This window comes from Daphnia pulex, chromosome 10 (assembly GCF_021134715.1).
Source record: "Daphnia pulex isolate KAP4 chromosome 10, ASM2113471v1".
In the NCBI taxonomy this organism is placed as follows: Eukaryota; Metazoa; Arthropoda; class Branchiopoda; order Diplostraca; family Daphniidae; genus Daphnia; species Daphnia pulex.
The window spans coordinates 2,293,998-2,313,573 of NC_060026.1; the positions used below are offsets into that span (position 1 = coordinate 2,293,998).

General features: G+C 39.7%; 7 protein-coding genes across 8 annotated transcripts; 2 read left to right on the forward strand and 5 right to left on the reverse strand.

The window, feature by feature from the left end:
* Window positions 1–2,789: 2,789 nt before the first annotated feature.
* LOC124206298 (ionotropic receptor 93a-like) lies at window positions 2,790–4,594 on the reverse strand. The gene is made up of 4 exons (XM_046604028.1): window positions 4,405–4,594; window positions 3,913–4,331; window positions 3,685–3,833; window positions 2,790–3,613 (listed from the first exon to the last, which is right to left on the reverse strand). Exons 2-4 carry the CDS (start codon window positions 3,952–3,954, stop codon window positions 3,262–3,264), a joined length of 543 nt encoding a protein of 180 aa, XP_046459984.1. The 5' UTR covers window positions 3,955–4,331; window positions 4,405–4,594; the 3' UTR covers window positions 2,790–3,261.
* Window positions 4,595–7,632: 3,038 nt separating this feature from the next.
* On the reverse strand, window positions 7,633–8,639 carry LOC124206300 (heat shock protein beta-1-like). The gene is made up of 6 exons (XM_046604030.1): window positions 8,574–8,639; window positions 8,316–8,495; window positions 8,178–8,253; window positions 8,074–8,119; window positions 7,899–8,008; window positions 7,633–7,833 (listed from the first exon to the last, which is right to left on the reverse strand). Exons 2-6 carry the CDS (start codon window positions 8,487–8,489, stop codon window positions 7,751–7,753), a joined length of 489 nt encoding a protein of 162 aa, XP_046459986.1. The 5' UTR covers window positions 8,490–8,495; window positions 8,574–8,639; the 3' UTR covers window positions 7,633–7,750.
* A 491-nt stretch (window positions 8,640–9,130) lies between these two features.
* Window positions 9,131–10,166, forward strand: LOC124206297 (small heat shock protein OV25-1-like). Its single transcript, XM_046604027.1, has 4 exons — window positions 9,131–9,427; window positions 9,497–9,730; window positions 9,812–10,071; window positions 10,103–10,166. Exons 1-3 carry the CDS (start codon window positions 9,206–9,208, stop codon window positions 10,019–10,021), a joined length of 666 nt encoding a protein of 221 aa, XP_046459983.1. The 5' UTR covers window positions 9,131–9,205; the 3' UTR covers window positions 10,022–10,071; window positions 10,103–10,166.
* Window positions 10,167–10,714: 548 nt separating this feature from the next.
* On the reverse strand, window positions 10,715–11,883 carry LOC124206304 (protein lethal(2)essential for life-like). The gene is made up of 6 exons (XM_046604033.1): window positions 11,786–11,883; window positions 11,449–11,649; window positions 11,313–11,388; window positions 11,192–11,237; window positions 11,012–11,121; window positions 10,715–10,939 (listed from the first exon to the last, which is right to left on the reverse strand). The coding sequence occupies exons 2-6, from the start codon at window positions 11,641–11,643 to the stop codon at window positions 10,854–10,856; spliced, it is 513 nt and encodes a 170-aa protein (XP_046459989.1). The 5' UTR covers window positions 11,644–11,649; window positions 11,786–11,883; the 3' UTR covers window positions 10,715–10,853.
* A 334-nt stretch (window positions 11,884–12,217) lies between these two features.
* LOC124206303 (small heat shock protein OV25-1-like) lies at window positions 12,218–13,157 on the forward strand. Its single transcript, XM_046604032.1, has 3 exons — window positions 12,218–12,486; window positions 12,563–12,796; window positions 12,870–13,157. The coding sequence occupies exons 1-3, from the start codon at window positions 12,298–12,300 to the stop codon at window positions 13,011–13,013; spliced, it is 567 nt and encodes a 188-aa protein (XP_046459988.1). The 5' UTR covers window positions 12,218–12,297; the 3' UTR covers window positions 13,014–13,157.
* Window positions 13,158–13,796: 639 nt separating this feature from the next.
* On the reverse strand, window positions 13,797–16,556 carry LOC124206305. Of its 2 annotated transcripts, XM_046604034.1 has the most exons (5): window positions 16,387–16,556; window positions 14,877–16,319; window positions 14,787–14,819; window positions 14,565–14,717; window positions 13,797–14,471 (listed from the first exon to the last, which is right to left on the reverse strand). In XM_046604034.1, exons 2-5 carry the CDS (start codon window positions 16,228–16,230, stop codon window positions 13,984–13,986), a joined length of 2,028 nt encoding a protein of 675 aa, XP_046459990.1. In that variant the 5' UTR covers window positions 16,231–16,319; window positions 16,387–16,556; the 3' UTR covers window positions 13,797–13,983. The 2 variants fall into 2 exon arrangements, with proteins under 2 accessions (XP_046459990.1, XP_046459991.1); XM_046604035.1 differs by having other exon boundaries at window positions 13,838–14,471; window positions 14,877–16,544.
* Window positions 16,557–17,181: 625 nt separating this feature from the next.
* LOC124206306 lies at window positions 17,182–19,567 on the reverse strand. The gene is made up of 9 exons (XM_046604036.1): window positions 19,384–19,567; window positions 19,236–19,319; window positions 18,867–19,166; window positions 18,654–18,801; window positions 18,463–18,584; window positions 18,260–18,394; window positions 18,062–18,201; window positions 17,590–17,983; window positions 17,182–17,510 (listed from the first exon to the last, which is right to left on the reverse strand). Exons 1-9 carry the CDS (start codon window positions 19,565–19,567, stop codon window positions 17,371–17,373), a joined length of 1,647 nt encoding a protein of 548 aa, XP_046459992.1. The 3' UTR covers window positions 17,182–17,370.
* Between the last annotated feature and the right edge of the window lie 9 nt (window positions 19,568–19,576).

The window sequence follows — 19,576 nt, forward strand, 5'->3', positions numbered from 1 at the left end:
AGAGTAATAATCTATTTCTCTCTCTTGGGCTATTTGGTGTTGGACAAAATATATCTCGTTACCTTGCAACAACAAATTGCTCAACACGTAGATAAAGTGTTTTCCCAAGGTTGCTGTACACGCTAGATGACTACCGTCACCCTGTGCCTTTGTCTGCAAGGTTTTAACTCTATTAGGTCGTGTAAGTGAAGAGCTTGTTTTGAGTCTATTCTCCTGGAAATATCGTTGCAGGAGATACAAAATGAATATGACGCAAGAAATCGAAATCACAAGTCCCACCCAGATCTGTGGCATAAAATAATTGAGATTAATTGAGATTTTGCCGATTAAAAAAAAAAAAGAAAGAAAAGAAAAACCACTTTACCGGCCATTGAAATGGTTTAACGACAGCGTAAATATTGACACTTTCATCAGGGACGTGCATCAGTAAAGAAGCTGAAGTGTAAACCCACGGCACTGTTATGTCGACAATTTGCTGGTGTTCTTGTGTGGGCATAACATCTTGAAGCAGCAAGTCACATTGCTGTAATCAATGATTTTGAGATAAATTATTAGTTGGTTAGATTACTGTATATACTTGGACTTTTCTAGTGTAAGACTTAACAAGATCAAAAATTTTTTGTTGCATTCATTGGGTCAATATTCAGCCATAACTACCACATTCTGCTCGAGTTTGATCTATCAAAATAAATAAATTAAGAACGACTCAACTTGATTCAACAAATAGCTGAAAAGTCCTTTTCCATTTTCCGATGGTTCCAACTGGTGTTCCGTTACGCGGACCATTTCGTACCTAAGAAAGAAAAATCATTATTTTCCTATTAGCTGGGTTATTCAGATAACGGTGGAATATTAATTGCTTGATTGATTTTTAATAGATTACGTGAAATTAAAACGGTGTGCTAAGCAATCGAGAATGACTCCTCCCTTCAGCGGCCCTCTTAGCCCTTTAGGGTTTCCACTCCACCGCGGCTAAAATGACATTCAAATTAGTTTTCTTAATATAATTACAAGTACACTAAATTTGATAAATACCCAGATAACCCGGAGGTGTTGGCCGTTTAGTGGATGAGATGGCGAATGCATTTGTGTGGAGTAACCAATTGCCCAAATGTGAGAGAAAAATGTTAAAACGACTAAATTTAAAGTTATACCCATTGCGTAAGCCACAAATTTCTTGTCCGTTTTCCCTGAATTCTGGCGTCTTTCTGAAACCTGGTAGCGTTCTACTTGTACCTTGTAGCCTACTTCTACCTGGTACCTTCGACTTGTAGTCGACTCTTCTCTCGTATCGTTTATCTCTGTGACATTTATAAGTTATCCTTAAAAATGTGCTGCCAAGCAACGTGAAGGGCTATCACATCCCTTTAAAACTGATGTGTGTCAAAACAATCTGTAAGCTATTAAATATGAGAAAACGTTTTGTCAGGTTGAGTTCCGGGGATAGAAGACGCCGACCGACGGCTTGACTTGATTTGAAAATCTTTAAATTATTTGTTATAGATCAGAATGATCGGGGTCGTTTGATTCGTTTACTTCAGTTCGTAAAACGCACCCCAACCAACAGGTGTGCATGTTTCAGGTTGGGCGACATATTCTAGCACGGGCGCATTAATATTAATGCAATCAGTTGTTGACTGTTGCAGTAAAGCGGTCATACAATATTTTTTTAAACTTTTGAAGTTCTATTCGAATGCATCGAATTTGAATTGATTACCGTTATTTTAATTTACGGTCGGTCGGTAAACGTTGCCATCCGAAAATTTAATTGCATTTAATTCGTTAAATAACAATATTTTTTAGAAATAGAATAATGTTACAAAAAAGTCAGTTAAATTCCACTAAGATTTCAGATATAATTTAACAGAATTAATATCAAATACTTTTGTTATCGAATTATTTAAATTTGGCAAACATAGAGCATTGTGGATAGTTATTGAAAGCTGTCACCGACTCACTGTCTTTCGTAGAGAAAACAAGAGTTTTTGTGATATGTTTAATGGATGCAGGCCCCTTCTGGCCTTCTCAACTGTTACTGCAGAAAAACCACAGCTTCGTCTTCTATAAACTTAAATTCTTTCTGATACGATTTCTGACAAGTTGTTTCGGTAACAACAACAAATAATTTCATCTTTTCATTCTGTCACTTGGCTGTTTATGTTTGTTTTTTGTGTTACCCACTATTTTACCAATCTATAATGTCCAAACATTCATGTATAAATGTTTTGTGTGCTCAGCTATGGTTAAAAGTACTTAGCCTAAACTGACGGGTCACTCACGTAATCTTCTTTATGGATTCCTCATAACAACTGGGTGTGTAGTCTTAATGGGAATGATGGTAGCAAAGTTGGGTTCAACAGTTTCGATAAACATTAGAAATCTTAGCATGTTCTATATTGCACCATTAAAGGAATCCAGCCAAGAATGAATCTAAATTTTTGTTAACCTTGTAATCTCCCTATCAGCCCTTTATCGTTTAGTGTTTTATGATGGGGCATTACTGAGCAATTGAGCATTGTGTGTACAAAAAGTTGTTTATGGTTTACAGCATTCAAACACTCTTTACAGTATTCTTTCTTAATCTTAACAGATGAAAATCCATACACCTATTTATTGTTTCAACTTTTGTCTCCATTTTAGAGATCCTAAGATGCAATTCTTAAGCTGCTGCTGCTCCACGGTTCTACTCCCACATTCCAACCCGGAATTAGTCACGTCCAGCTAGTCCAATTAGAACTCCCACCAGCTTATCCAAATGGACAACTGAATATGTAAGTGCCAAACAATTTCAACTATTATGAGTTGTCTTTTGTGGTGTATTTCGTTTCGTATTTGATCTCGTCGACTACGCTAGGAAATATTTGTGCGGAGAATGTAGCATTACTGCGGTACAGTAGTTTTGCACCTGTACTTTCAATGCGTCCCAAGAATTGTTTTTTTTTTCTTCATTTATTTGGCTACATTGATTTTTGTAAACCAATCTATTTTTCCGGTTTACTTATTGATTAATATTAAATGAACACTGTACAGCAAAAGTAGGATCGTAAGTGAGGATCAAAGAGAACATGGATTGCTAAAATTTTCGCTACAAAACCGAAAGAGTATTACAATTTTATGATTCCAAATATACTCGGTTTGGATCTCAACCGTTATGTTGCCGTCTTCGCAACCGCCCATATTTTGATTAATTAATATCGATTGATTTCCAAACTCGCCTTTACTGTTGACTGTGCCCACTCCTTTGTGGTGATTTTTGGCCAATCATTTTTCATGTTGACTCTCGTTCTCCATTTTGACTATGGGCTCTCTTTGGTTCTGCGAATTTCCTGTATTACTGCGGGATTTTTGCAATTGACGACTGCGGCGGATAAGGATCGAAATTATCTGTTCGCACAGGAAAGCCAAAAAGGATAGACTGAATCCAAGCAAAAGGACAATAAAAGCCCCGGTCAAGTTCTTGAGGGTCAGTGCAGGCGGACGATTTTTCATCTTCAGGGTTTTGCTGTTTTGTGGTTTGTAAACGCTTTTGATGTTGTCCAGACATTGAAGTGGCATCGGTCGGAACCACAAGTCCCAGTAGTCGATAATGGCAGTTTGCATGAGCTCCAACATCCTTTTTTGATTGAAATTCCCCGAGCGTTAGATCCATTTAAATTTCAAGTATTAATAGTTCAGATTTCTTACCCTTGACCAACAGTCTTGGTGTATTTGCTGTTTTTCTGTAGAGCAAATGAAATAATTGCATTTGAGAAGCCATCTCTCGCCAGTTGCAAGTTGCATTTCCCCGTCTGTTTGAAGTCTTGTCTGATCGCGTCCCTTAGGTAAGCCGATGCCTATAGGGAATTGCAAGGTTGTTGTCAATCCAATCAATTGTTATGTGACTAAACTAAAAAATATTCGAATGTTTATTACGTCCACCAAAATGTTTTTCGATCCTGGTTTTAACAGACTCATGCAGTCGGACACGAGGTTGCATCGGGATTGCGAGAAAGAGTTGATTTTGTCCCATAAAATTGAGTACAGCAAGTCTGATTTGTTTTTCTTCTATTAATAAATTGAATCGAATGAAATTCAGGAATTTGTGGGAAGAAGAAATTATTTTCAGGCACTTGCCGAAACCAAAATATCTATGATTCCTTCCTTCCGGACGAGGACGTTAACATCCTCTTTGTCGGCCAAGTCGTAAACGGATTTGACTAGCGGAGGGTTGACTGGAGTCACCACGTAAGTGAAGAGAGTCGATGTGTAGGCTTGAACGAAAACGAAAGCGGCTAAACACCAAACGCCAGCGACAAGGCGATACGGTAGGCGATTCGATGTGCCATGGCCACCTGATTAGTGTTTTGAAGTTAGCTCTTTGTAAATGAATGAATTACTTCTTCAGCTATTTTATTGGTATCAAACCTTGCGAAAGCAAACTGGCAAACACGTAGATGTATTGTGTTCCGGGGTGTACAGTTGCAGTAGGACCGCCGGTTTCATCTTTTTCATCGTCTTTTGGATTTCTTGATTGTTCTGATGGGTGGTGTGCCATATTCCGTTGCAGTACAATCAGGACTAGTATGACGCAAACCATTGAAATGACAAATCCCAACCACACCTGTGTATAGTACGGAAGCCAAAGGAGGATATCAAATCGAATGTTTTATCATTGCAAATGTCAATTGTATACCGGCCATTGGAATGGTTTGATGACAGCGTTGATGTTAGCCGAGTCATCCTGAACGGGCATAAGCAGAGCGATGCTGCTATAAACCCAAGGCACAGTCATGTCGACTAATTTAAATCTCTTGTCCGTTTGGACCACATCGTGGAGTAACAAGTCGCATTGCTGCAAAGAATTTTAATTCGTTTCTTATTGATTTTACGACTTGCGACATCGATTAATTTGCATAGTGGAAATTTAAACTAAATATGTGATGAACCTGATCAAACAAATAACTGAAAAGTCCCCGCCCGTTTACCGGTGGCTCAAACACAATTTCGTTTACTCTGACCATCTCGTATCTGCATATTTCCAAAATTTCAATAAGTGTAAGGCGCTTAATGATATTACAATTTTTGAAAAGTTAAATAATTTACGTGAAATTAAAACGGATTGCCAAGTAATCGAGAATGACTCCACCCTTGAGCGGCCCCGGCATCCCTTTAGGGTTTCCCCTCCAGAGCGGCTAGAAATGAATTAAAAATAGCAAATAGTCATTAACCTTAAAACTTTAAAGCTTACTAAAAAAAATGTATTTCTGAAACAAATAGCGACAGTTATCAATATTTTTACCCAGATAACATGGAGGTGTTGGCTGTTGAGGGTATTCGATGTCGCTTGCAACGACGACGAGTAACCAATTGTCCAGAATATGGAACCGACGACTAAAATGTAAATTAAATGGGAAGTTATGGCCATTACGGACCGACGATTTCTAGTCTTTGCCAGAAAAGAATCTGACGCCTCCCCCGTTTGTTGCTCTTCTTTACATACACACCCGACCCACCCAGTTGACATCAATGCCTATACTGTCACGGAGACTTGATATTTCAAGTAAAGAAAAAAAGAAAATAATAATAATACGAGTCGCTTAGCAACGTCAACCCGGTTAGCCTATGTGTCTAAAAACAGCCGTTATCCGTGTCTAATCAATTGGTGAATATAATCTTTTTCTATTACCGACCTGCATAGTTGATGTTCGTTGAATCTTCGGTTGCGCACCCGTGTATGTCGGTCAGCGACATTCCGCGACATCCTCTTGTATCCGGACGATAGTTCCGCCAGAATGACAAACATAGTAATAATTTCCGCCACGGATCACGTCAAGTTCCCACACACTATAGCGTTCCAATTAATCTATTTCGTTCTTCCCGCATTTAGTATGCAACATCTATTGCAACAGTTGGTTGAATTGATGAGGAAATAATGCAAGTGCTATTATATATTTTTTGGGGGGTTCATGTGATAGCATGGGATGAAGGCCCTTGAGCGTTTTTTACCGTTTTTATGCACAGCGGAATTGCCATGTCATTATCTAAAATTCTCTTCGAATTTTTTTTGAACGAGTGTTTACACGTTCAATGTCAAATCAGAAACCGGGTGCAAATCCAATTGGAGGTTTGCACGTGCACAGTTCAAGTATTCAGATGAGAAAATTGCTTTTGCGTTGAGCATGAGCAGCTTTTGTGCTTGATGTGGAGGAGGTATTGTTGCGCATCAGTGAACTATGCAGAGTGTCCTTAGTAATGCTAATTCTAAAATTAAGCCGAGCCAACGTCGTTTTTACGCATTGATATTCTTCAGTTTGTGATGCATATCAATTAGATATGTTGCTAGGCAAGCAGTGCCAATAACCCGCTATTCGCAAGAGTATTTGAGTATTTCCTAAGAAATTAAGGAATCCGGCAACGGCTATGAGCAGACGAACAAGGCACAAAGTAAAAACAGGAAGACACTCGTTTTCTTCAAAGAAAATGACTAATTGGATTCTCAGAAAAGTGTAGCCTGGTTAATAATTAACCGAGTTCGTTCAATCAAATAATATCGGTGACTGACGATGCCTACATGGGTTGGTGGTCTTCTTATTAGTTGTTTGATCTGTATGGGTCGTGCATCAAATTTCCTCTAATAAACTACCCCTTCCGATCGATAACAGTGTATTGAATTCTTATGGTTCTGCCGAGAAACAATCATGGGATTGCGTGTTTGATAGATGACTTTTAGTTTCTCGTCATGCTTTTCGCTAGTGATAGCTACACATATACCGTTGGAATTAATGACGACAATTGTTTAGCATAGACACATGTTTGCGGGAACTCTCCAAAATCAGAGTTTCCACCAAAATATTTAATAATTTATTACTACAAAGAATTTCTGAGCATTTCATTTTACTGTACTAATGAATCTCTTTGCTAACTGTGCCAACTTTTTTTGTTAATTTTCAGGCTGCACTTGTTTGTCGACCTTTGTTCTCCGAGCTTCCTCCAAGCGTCGGCGGTTACGACCGGACATTGCGACGATTTGTTCGCAAAGGAAAGCCAGAAACGAAATGCTAAACCTAACCAAGAGGACGACGAAAGCTCCAGTCAAATTCTTCAGCGATAGTGAAGGTGGGTGGTTTTTCTGCTTCAGCGTCGTGCTGGTCTCTGTCGTATGAGCGTTTCTTATGTTTCCCATACATTTACGTGGCATGGGGCGGAACCATAAATCCCAGTGGTCGATGATTCCAGTCTGCATCAGTTCCAACATCCTGTTAATTGAAATATCAACCGCGTGTAAATACCCAATCAGTTTCATTTTCAAAAAAGTTTGATTATTACGCACCCTTTGCTAATGGTATTTGTGAATTTGCTGTTTTTCGGTAGAGCGAATGATACCAGCGCGTTTGAGAAGCCATCTCTCGCCAATTGCAAGTTACACTTGCCCGTCTTTTTGAAATCTTCTCTGATGGCGTCCATTATATAAGACGATCCCTGCGTAGAAAAATGTTTTATCCGCCGGAGTATAAATAACACGATCATAATTTCAATTCATACATCTATGAAGACGTTTTTTGATCCCGGCGTCAGTAGCTCAGTTTGTTGCTCTATAGATTTATGTTGAACGTTTAAATCAGTCAATGGATGAAAAAATGTTTTGTTCTTTTATGTATTTGAAACATGAATAATTCAACATATTCGAGTCATCATTAACACATTTCACATAGGATTAAGAAAGTGAAATGAAATATTTCTTCTTAATTAAAGGTAACACATTAGATTCAGCTTAGTTCCCTGGATTGGGAGTGGGGACATTACTTGATCCAGCTGAAGGGGCCATCGTGATGGGAATAACACGCTCATTCGAACCTAGAATTAAATAGAACACAAAATTAGGGTCCAATTAATTTCAATTTGTTTACAATATTTGTTACCTTTCAACATCATTTTGGGAGCCATGATGGTCAAAATTCCTTCCGGCGACATGGTGGACGTCACCGACTCGTGATTCACTCCTTTAGGGATCGTAACTCGACGACGGAATCTGAAAACGGACAAAAATAACCATTAAAAACTTGATCGTTTAAAATCAAAGCAAAACGAACTTACTCCCGAGTAACACTTCCAAATTGATCCTTGCGTTCTTCATGCTTGGCTGTACAGAAAATCGAATTAATACCGATGCATATTCCAAAATTATTCAAGCACCATACCATTAACGATGATATCCGTGTCCGTCGTCTTCACAGAGATCTCGTTCGGTTGGAAATGCGAAACATCCACCATCACCTTTTAAAATCATTTACAGGATGAGACGTTATAGGCCTTTTTAAGGAAATTCAAATCATTACCTGAAACGATTTGTCGTCTTCCTTGACGCTGGACAAGAGTTTTCCAAGTTCTCGATCCATGTGACGCATCGATCTCCTCATTGACCGCGGGACGATGTTGAAGCCGCCAGCTGAGAACGGGTCAGCCCAGGGCTCCAAAATCGTGTCCATATCGAAAGCAGGTAGAAGAGCCATAATTGTCTACAGCAAAGATAACAGTCGAAATTTAAAGGAATAGTTTAAGATCGATGAAACAGTGATGGAATCGAATTAACTTACAATTAACCAGAGAGTAATCAAAGACTTGTCACTAAGAGCAAGCAGTCAGCAATGAACGTCGTAGCGAGAGATGGTCTTATTTATATTATTTTGTTTAACATGACTAGAGCTCAACGTTTTGGCGACGAGTAAACGTTGTTACACGGAAAACATTTTCACTTGTACCAAGAAAATCGATTTCTTTGAATCTGATTCGTTTCTCCCCATGCAATCCGACTCGGTGAAATCAGTGATTCGATTTTTTCTCAGATTACAATATCATTTCACCAAAGAAGAACTGTCGAAATTTAAACATTAAAAATCTTATCCGTTAAAAATTCGTATCATATCGCACCCCCCTCACAATTCCCATTGCGCTACACAACATTTTTTCTGTTCAGGGAATTCGACAACTTTTTAGCTCCCAAATCGCTAGGGTATTTATTCAGACTAAATTCGTAAGCTGCTATTGATTCAATTAACGTTGATGAATAGTATTTTAAAACTTGATTCGACGTTTTCAAGCCCTAATCTCCCAAGAGATAACGATTTCCTTTATAAGGCGTCGGCCTTCGTGAATAGCTCAGTCGAATTGTTTGGTATTACGAGTGAACATATAATCATTAACGTTAATAATTTCTTTCCCATTGATTATGGCTCTGTGGTGTTACGATCCTTCGTCCGACTATTGTTGCATGGGTAGACCTTGTCCGTGGAGAGATAGTTGGCGATGTTTTCAACCGGAGCCTCTGTTCCGCTGGGCGGACACGTCCCCGCTTCATTCTCTCTTGTCGCATGGCTTTTTGCCCAGCACTCCGGCCGGAAGGACATCAGGAGCGATTCGAGAAGTTGAGTGCGACAAAGAAAAGTATCAGGTAAAACAAATCGAAACCGTTTTTGCTCAAATTATACACCAAACATAATTTGCGATTTTATCTATCAAGGTGACTCTTAACCTGGGAAACTTCAAGTCGAACGAGATCAATGTCAAATTAGTTGACCAGACGTTGGTGGTTTGCGCCGAGCATGACGAAAAGCCGGACGAATCTGGCCACATCTTCCGTCGCCTGAAGCGTCGTTATTACCTCCCGCCGAACGTGGACTTTGATAATTTGAATGCAACTCTGTCCGATGACGGTACGCTGGTAGTCTGTGCGCAAAGGAAGGCCATTGAAGCGGTTAGTAGTACAATTTATTTTATTTTCTATTAGCGCTTTGCTCTGGAAAATATTTTAATTTGATTTTTAAAAATTTGATAGGGAAATGAGCGTGAAATCGAAGTTAAAAAGCTACCCGCAGAATCCAAATCGCAGCCTCAAGTATCCGAGAAAACCGAACAAGTTACAGCTGGCACGGAAAAATGTCCAGAGAAATGTCAAGAAAAATGCGCAGAACAGGAAACTGGCAAAGGGAAAAGTGAGAAAAGTACCAACATCCCCGTCGGTCGCGAGGTTGGCGACAAGAAGTGAGAAAATGTTGAAGATGGAGCCAAAAATCAAGTTTAGAAATTGGTTGTAACATTTTACTTAAATTTAAGTACTGGTTGTAACATTTTACTTAAATTTAAGTACTTGCTTACGCTCGGCGTACCCTTTAATAAACATTAAAAGCCTTGATTTTTTAAAATTTGGTTTGAATTACAAAAATGATCCGCTCAATTGAGGCAATCGGGTTCTTATCTCTTTTTCACTCTTGGGATGAAGCTTTTAGTAAAACGTATTCGTCAATCTGGTAAAAAGTTGCTTATTTAAAGATGTTGGCAACCTGAGTTCAGCGAATTTTCACGCCAGTAAAATGGATGATCATTCACCGATATCTTGATTTAACGTAACTTTGTTGCATGCAAGCTGAATTTTTTAATGTTAAAAAAAAAGATTACTAGTCTCATTGATCGGTCGATATTTCCGCGTCGGCTAAGTTTGATGATAACCAACTGATTTTTTTTTAGCCGATTAAAGAATCTTAAACGTAGCTTATAATCCGCATTTGTTGTCAGCTCTTTCGCATTCCGCTTAAAGCTTATCGTTAGCTAGCGCAATTGAATTAAAATGTCTTTTTCAACAAAAGCGTAGGGCGAGTTAACAGCCACGCAGTCTATCGGAAATGTATATCGGAAATGTAATATAAGCATAGTCATTAGTTTAATTTTAAAAAGACGCTGCTATAATTCCAAAATTATTTCTGTATTTCAAAGTTCAATCGGACAACATGCCGTATGAAACAAAACAAACATTAAACACAACCGGAAGAACAAGAAACGGTATTAAACGTTTTCGTAGTGGTTGAGAATTCTCCCCGAATCTATTTCTTGGATTCAATTGGAGTGGCCGTACTGCTTGATCCAGCTGAAGGCGCCATCGTAATTGGAATGACTCGTTCTTTAGGGCCTGTGCATAAAAAAAAAACAATTTGGCATAATACTTTGATCAGATAAATTTAAAAAAAGACTCGCTTATTACCTTCAAGCATCATTTTCGGAGCCATGATGGTCAAAATTCCTTCCGGCGACATGGTGGACGTTACCGACTCGTGATTGACTCCTTGCGGAATAGTAACACGACGACGGAATCTAAAATCAAAGACAAAAAAATAGGCATCAGTTAAATTTAGCGACACTGTTTTAAGGAACAATTACTTACTCCCGTGAAACACCGCCAAACTCGTCATTACGTTCTTCGTGCTTGGCTGCATAACAAAAATTTGATAAGATTAAAAACACAAAATCAAAAATTGAAATAGAGAAAATGGAATCTATAATACCTTGTACAATGATGTCCTTGTCAGTCGTTTTAACCGAGATCTCGTTTGGCTGGAAATGCGAAACATCGACCATCACCTAGAGAAAATAACAAGCGTAAGTCACGAAATGACGAATAAATAAAATTAATTACGGTACCTGAAATGATTTGTCGTCTTCCTTGATGCTGGAGAGAAGTTTTCCCATTTCTCGGTTCATACGACGCATCGATCTCTTCATCGATCGCGGCATATTCATGTTGAATCTATTCATTGCGAAGGGATCAGCGACCGACATGATGGGGTCGAACGGTTCCAACATCGAATCCAAGTCGAAAAACGGCATAAGGGCCATGATTGTCTAAACACACAATGAGAACAAACAAAAATTCAACAAATCAAGAGAAACAAAACCGGACGCTATTATTTGTTTACACTCAAAATAAATGTAAAGAAAGACAAAAATATTACAAAAAAATGCGCAAAAATTAACTTACAGAAAAACCGGGAAGATGAATTCGAACTCGATCTGAAGAGCACAGAGAGCTTTCTGGTGTTTGTCGAGGACGCGGAGTCGTATTTATACCGCTGTGTGATCAACGTTGTCGAAAATCTGTCCTTGATGTTCCCAACATCTTGGAAACGACAAGATGTTATTTACCAGAAAGCGAGAAATCTCGGAAACGCCAATATTCACGAGAAAAAGAGAAAATAACAATAAGATTGTTCTAGACCGCCAATTCAACGTTCCCTAATTCACTGATTCGTTGGCTAAACGGTCTCTTAATCGAGTCATTCTTGTTCCCATTCTTCTCAGAATTACTAACGTACAACTTACTATATTTCCCACGAAAAAGGAAATCATATCAACGTTTTCGTGTATCCAGAGGGTATCTCCTTCCAGACCTTTAAATACCCTGCGCAAATATCACAAGTTGTTAGTCTTGCATTGGCGTTGCTGCTGAAACCATTTCAACTCGCACATTTCTCGTTCAAACTTTTTTAAATCATGGCCCTTTCGTACTACGACCCTTTGTCGGACTTGTATTTGGGTGTACCTTGTCCTAGAGATCCTTGGGGTGTTTGCCAATGGAGTCCAATGGCCCGTTGGGGAGAATCGCTGGTGCCGAAGGTCTTGAGCGTTCCTCTCGTAAAATATTCAGCGAATGAAATTGTCAGCGATAAGGAAAAATTCCAGGTAAGTCGTCATTTTGAATTTAGCAAGTTAATTATGCAAATTGTATGGTCTAATATCGCTATCTCTTACAACGTAGGTGACTCTCGACCTTGGTGACTTCAAGTCCAACGAGATCAACGTGAAACTGGTCGACCGATCCTTGGTGGTTTGCGCCGAACACGAGGAAAAGCCGGACGAGTATGGACACATTTATCGTCACATTAAGCGCAGTTATTTCCTCCCACGTAACGTCGACTGCGATAAGTTGAACGCAACTTTATCGGACAACGGAACTCTGGTAGTCTGCGCTCAAAAAAAGGCGATTGAAGCGGTGAGTAACGATTTTGATTCCATCATTTTTTTCTTTAAATTGTTTCTAATGATTATATGTTTACCGTGAATAGGGAAGTGAGCGTAAAATTGAAGTCAAACAGCTGGCGCCCGAGTCTAAATCGCAGTCGCAAGTTTCTCAGAAGACCGAGAAGGAAACTGGAAAGGCTAAGGGGACTAATATCCCCGTGACTCACGAAACCGGCAAGAAGGCTTGATTAGTGAAAATCGACTCAAATCGTACTGTGGATCGAAATGTTGTGATCAAAATTCATTCATTAAAAAATTAACTTGGAAATGTATTCTGTTTTGTTTTGAAAAGGAGACGGAAGAATGGGAAATAAAATTCTGAATTACTCTAATTTTGACTTTTGAGACCTAATTTATTATTGCCTAATTTATTGTGAATTGTGATTGCTTAATTTTCTCGTAATTGACAAATTTGACAACCCCTAAAAAAAAAATTACTTTGCAGACGCGAAACGAAACAAATCACGATTTCGCAATAAAATGGCGCGTCACGAACGGCGAACGCATTGAGAGTTGAGACTATTTTATTTTGTGGGCCAAACCGTAGCTTGTCAATAAAAAGTCATCTTCATTTAGTTAATAACGTTGGATTTCCATACATTCGGCTTGGTGAGCAACGGATTTTAAAACAGTGTTCAAGGGTTCCATTATGACGAAAATGGAACACTCTGCTTAAGGATTGGATTGTTATAGTTCACACACAAATTGATTTTCAGTTACTAATGAAATTATACATTTTTTTCCAGGATGTTGCTTATCATGTGTGAGGACTGAGTAGTTGAAGAAGGTGTGTTTGAAAATAAGTAAGGAACTTGCAACCCAAATTTTCGGTGAGTTAAGTTAACTATTCAACTTGTTATCCTTTATCTAGACATACTACCGTGCCTGTTATAGTTCACACATTTAAGAAGCACTACGTGGCTAGGCTAATATGATTGACCATTTATTTCTAAGTTATTCTAAACATGGGTAGTGACATACTGTAATACTTAGCAAATTTTTGAAAACAGCAGCGATAATAACCACAAGTCTTTCGTAGTAATTCAATTTTGGTGACTTAAGCAATTCAAAGCTTTCTGTTAATCATAAAAATCAAACTTTCAATTTGTCAGACATGTTTGCCATACATCAGACAAGTTTATTCGACAGACATGTGATTTACAGTGACTGAGAAATTTCTTCTTCTAGTTGCCACCCATTGAAATGAGTATAAGCGCCTCCACTCAAGTAAACCCCATGCGACATGCCATTTATCTGCAACCAAATGCTGTCTCTTGCTTGTAGATGTAAAATCGATTGCAGTGAAAACGTTTCGTATCCTCGATCTTCGATGTTATTCTCGTCAGAATAAGCACGCCCGACGTAATCTTTGATCAAATCACTCTCCTTGTACAAAACCACGTTGAAGTAAGCTCGACTAGATGAATGCCCAGGCAAAAACGCCAGACCCGTGAAGGAGAAAAAATATTTTCCGGTTCGAGCGGCCGTGAAGATTCCCGATGTTAAATTCATAGCTCCTCCGACGTTGAGCACTTCACGGTCAAATGGAATGGGAGTCTCGGTCTGATCGAAGCCATAGTTTCTCTGAACGTAAAAATAGCAGGGCGCCGATTTGACGTCGGTGTAACCAATCCATTTTTGGAATCCTATTATTGCAATAGTTAAATAATTACGTATTATTCCAGACCATTTTTTTTTCAACGTCGTATTGCAGTTTAATTTTTAGATACAGTACGTACCGGAGTCATCTGGTTTCGTAAAGTTGCAGTAAACAGTCTCAACCATTTCATTTCCCATGACCAAAAATAACCCGCTTTTAATGTGTCCAATCCGACGTAGATCCGCACAGGACGTTGGTATTTTATCGATGGTCTCCATTCGGCTCGTTCTCGCTAAATTTCAAACAACGAATTAATTGCTACTGATTCTTAACGTAGGAATTGATTTAACCTTTGCCCCACCTTGTAACTCGGATGTAAGATTCGCCCTCGTTTCTGTCCAGAATTATAAATTAATCTTTCATTTTCCGTAAATGATTTAAAACTTATTACCGTTCAACTCCCTTGTCAAATTCGCAACAAGAACCTGGAGATTATGCCACTCGTCAGTGATGGTTACGTTAGCGTGCTGAACAAAATTGATGGGGGCGGATAGGACGGCGGTCGAGTAACGGACGCTAATGCTACGATCTTGTAACGAGTTTTTATCCCGACATTGCGTTAAATTCATTTTACTGAGCGTCAGTAGCTTTGGTACAAATTTGTCTCCGTCCCACTCGACGTGGTCTTTACTCTCTCGATAGAAATTCGCCAAATCTTCATTTGAAGTGCATCCGTGACGGGTAAATTCACTTTTGACAGATGCTGTTGTTGAAATTAATTCCAGGAAATTTACTTCTCCTTCAGATCCCACCACGCCGAAATTTTGATATAGTTCCGACATGTTTCGCTGGGCTTCCGCGTCCAGCTTTTTAAATGTTTTGTTCAAAGTGTAGGACATTTTATCCGGTCGATAATTGTTGTCGTTCCAAAACACCGATTCCCACATTTGATTGTTTTGCTCTTTGACGGTCATCATGGAGAGCATCTCTTTCACCGTGTTGTAGATTTCCGATTCAGAAATGGAGGAAACCATATCCGAGTCTCCGAGCGTGTCGATTAGAATGTTGGTTGTCGTTTCTGTTAGGAGTCGCTTCTCATCGTTGGCCGTCAGAAAAACTTGTTCGTCAAATTGTTGCAGTAGATTTTGAACCATTTCACCTGAAACCATATTAGCGATGCGAATGCTGATATCTTTTGTTTGCCACACCTGTGATGTCAAGCCAAAAAGCAGTTTAAAATGGCCAAACTGTTCGGGGTTGGAGCGCATACCAACTGCCAGTTGGTCGCAGACTTTCCGTTCAAAACACAGTAGGGAAAATTGAAGCGATTTTTGGAGCTGATATGGTAGCCAGTGGGTCGTCAAGTAAAAGGCTGTTGAAGGCATCGTGCTGGTCAGGATGACCTTGTCTAAAGGAATGATTTGCACTTGATGATCATTCACTTGATGGCCGACTATTTTGCTCAAATATTTTGCCACTTCATTTTCGACTTTTTCGTTCCACATTTCAATGCGGAATCGGACCTCGGCTTGTTTTCTCACGTTGTTAAAGCCACTGACGGCGCTTTTATGGTCCAGTAGAGCGATGGGTGCGTAGACATACTTTTTATCGTTGGGATTGGCCGTCTCTAACTTGTTATTTGCGTGTTCGTAAATGTTGACACGGAAACTTCCGTACGGCATTGAGCAAAGTTCATTGGGTATGATGCGCAGTTTTTCCCAAAGAGTGTCGCTGTCGGATGAACACACGAACGTCATCAAATGCGTTGCGAATAGCGCTAGTCTCGCCATGAATAGCGGGTACATTTTGATTCAAAAATTAATGACGTAACCGGACGTAACACTTTCTTGAAAACCTTGCGATTTTGCTGTCTCTTACGTTGTCGATATTTTATCTTTACACAGACAATTTCAGTTGAATTAAATAATGCCTTGGGCCTAGATGCAGGTGAAATGTCTTACCTTTCAAATGTGATTGTTCTGCGGCGATTGACTCACGAGAAAACCTCTGGATGATATAACTAAAGAGTCGACAGTTGCGAAAATGAAAAATAGACTCGGGCGATGCTACGTCACGAATGTTTGCCCCCAGAATTTTTGGCACGTCTGTGTTACTTTGTGGAAAATCCTACTACGTAGGCATGTAGCAATCGCAGCGTGCAGTATTGCACAAGGAGAAACTGCGAAGCTGAGATAGTCTGCGTACAATCTTTTGTAAAAATAAACCGTCTGGAAAGAAGGCTAGTTTGGTGTAGCGCTAGAAATAGACATGTCCGTTTGTCTATAACACACATGTAAATCCTGGCCAATTTCGCTTCGCCGATAATAGAAGTAGTTAAAAAGCCTAATAGCTTTGATGTATAGCGATCGTAAAAAACCGTCTTCAACATTCTAAATTTTCTTCTTTATCTTATTTATTTCTTTATTTCTTTTTATTATTATTTACAGGAGGCCCAATCTACTAGTGCCAGAGAGATGGGGGGTAATCGACCGATTACGTTTGTGGCGATGTACAAGATTGCTAAGCTGGTGGCGGCTGTTAGTATAAGGTAAGCCACCCAACGTTTTGTTACTATGCGTCAAGTATCGACCAACTTGCTTCATTTCTTGCCAATCATACGGCCAATTGAATAAGAGTCATTGAGATGGCTCTCATTGCGAACACGTTTTTTTTTACACACAATTTTGAGTTTTAAGAAAGTGAGTCTAGCTAAAGAAGAATATTGGGTACACAATAAGGAAGTTCAAGAGTAGTTCTATATCGAATTAATTTATTTTTTCAGAATAGGGTTGATCCTAGTTACATAATTATAAAATTTGATTTCAATTCTCAAAACAATAGTACTCTAAATCCGACTACATGCATGTATAAATTAATTGATTGTGGTCTCGATCGCCGAAAGAAAACGTCCAACAACTTTTTCCAAATGTATTCCGCCGGATTTCTTATCTTTCTTGGTAGTCGAGGCAAAATCCAGTGTTGCTAACGTCGGCCAAAGCTCGAACGGTATTTGTCGTAAGGTCCTCAGTCACTGCAGTTTCTTGGCCGTCAGTTCGATAGGTGAGCTTAAACGGTTTGATGGGAGCTGTGATTATAATTAACATTAGTCAACTGCTGCTTGCATTTCACTCAGTAAACTTAAAAAAAATCGTCTAGGGACTTACTGCACACTTGGACACTGGGTTGAGTTCCGGATATGAAAACTCCGGGTTGCCGTACTGTATTGCCCTCGCCGCATGGCACATTTGCAAAAATGACAGAGCCAGGTGATGGGTTCAGTTCGTTTCCGCAGTAGCGGTCGGCTTCGACGTTATTGGCGTCTCTTCCGCCGGGGATAAGAAGATAATCGTACAAGCAGGTCGCAACAGTTATTCCCGATAGGCGGGTCTGATCGGTGTAAGTTGTGCCCACAGCGGAATTGAGTGCGGCATCAGGGTTCGGGGCGAATCCAATTGAATTAGTACCAGAACCCACGAGGTAAACAGCGGGCGGAGTAGTGATGGAGAAAGCGTCGCCATTCGTGACCGTGCAAGGTGACAAGCACATCTTGGTCGCTTTCTACTTAATCGTACCGCAGATAATGAATTCGCAATTTTAAATTTTGTTTGAATTTGAATCACCAAAGTTTATTCTGACCTGTGATGAAATCAGTTCAGTCCTGAAGCAAATGTTGTAATTTTGACTGTTGAGTTGGCGAGTTCCAGCGACGTCCATCCAGTTAAACGAGCTGACTTTGCCGCTGATGGCGGTAAAATACTGGAGGCAATCGACGGGAGCTAAAAGAGTCAACAAGTCAATAATTGGCTTTTTTCAAATTTTTTCTCACAACTTTACCGAGGTATTTGGTCCCGCACGGGAGCATTGCGATTTTAATGTTCCACGTACGGTTGATTGTCGTCCCACTTGCAAAATTGAACATGAGCTGGACGTCGATTGGGTTATTTGACGACGTAGGAACATGAAGGTACACTAGCGCATAAATATTTAAAGTTTTATACCGACCAACTTATTTAATTATGATCTGATATTTTGCTTACTGTGTTGTCCCGTATTGTCTCCACAAATGGTAGGCACCGCATTTGATACACCACCGACCTGAAATGTATCAGTGCACGTTCCAGCTGTTGGTTGGGAGGTGGTGAAGGACACGAAATCCAAGCTGAATGGAATAGGAAAACTTAATTCTTATTTTTCGACAGTAAATGACTAAGGTAGAATTCATTTATACCGAATTTGACAGATGGGTTTTAACGATTGTTCCACAAACTTGGGGTCCATTCGGACAGTCAGCGAGCAAGGATTGCGTAAGGCCGTAGTCGGTGTTTGCCAGTAGGTGTTGTTTAGAGTAACGATTGCGCCACACGAATTAACCACGTCTATTCAAAGAATTTGTTTGATATCTCATTAAAATCCTTTTTTGAATTATTTTTTAGTGGCTTACTGATGCAACAGACTTGTCCCTGGTTGCAGGAACTACCAGGCCGGCCACCGAATAAAGAACAAACGGCCCCGGGAGTGCAAATTCCTTCATCCCCACTGGGTGACGTGCAGGTATTGAAGGTGCCGAGTGGATTATTGGAATTCGGATTCACCGAAATGGGTACTAACTTGGCGAGGGTAACTAAAGGCCTCCACGTATTTGCGGGTGTGAATCTGTTGTTGAAGAGGCCGGTGTTGACTAGACTGGCACCTAAGCCTCCCAACCGACCTTCTAGTGTGTTCTCTTCTTCATCTGCTTGATCTGTTTAGAATTGATTAATTTCAATTGATTCCATCAGGACCTGTAGGAAATATCTCAAGTTTGACTCACCTCTGTTGAAGTAGTTTTTAAACGGGTTTTTACTGGGTCGCAACTTGTTCAATGGCGTTCTCCCCTCATAAAGATTTGCGTAATCTTGTTTAAGATGATTAAAATTTGTGTTATTATTTTTATTTCACGCTTGACATTTTCTTCTTACCTGGGAGACGAGGGCTAGGCTTGTTGTACAGAGCGTTCCACGTATCGGCGGTGAATCCGTACGCCTTGGCAAAGTACTCATCTGATTGCTGTCTGACTAATAGCTCTTCTTCGTTATCGTCCTCACAAGCTCTGCTGGCTTGCAACATCCAAACGACCAAAAGAATTAGACAAAATTTCGACATGATTTTTTG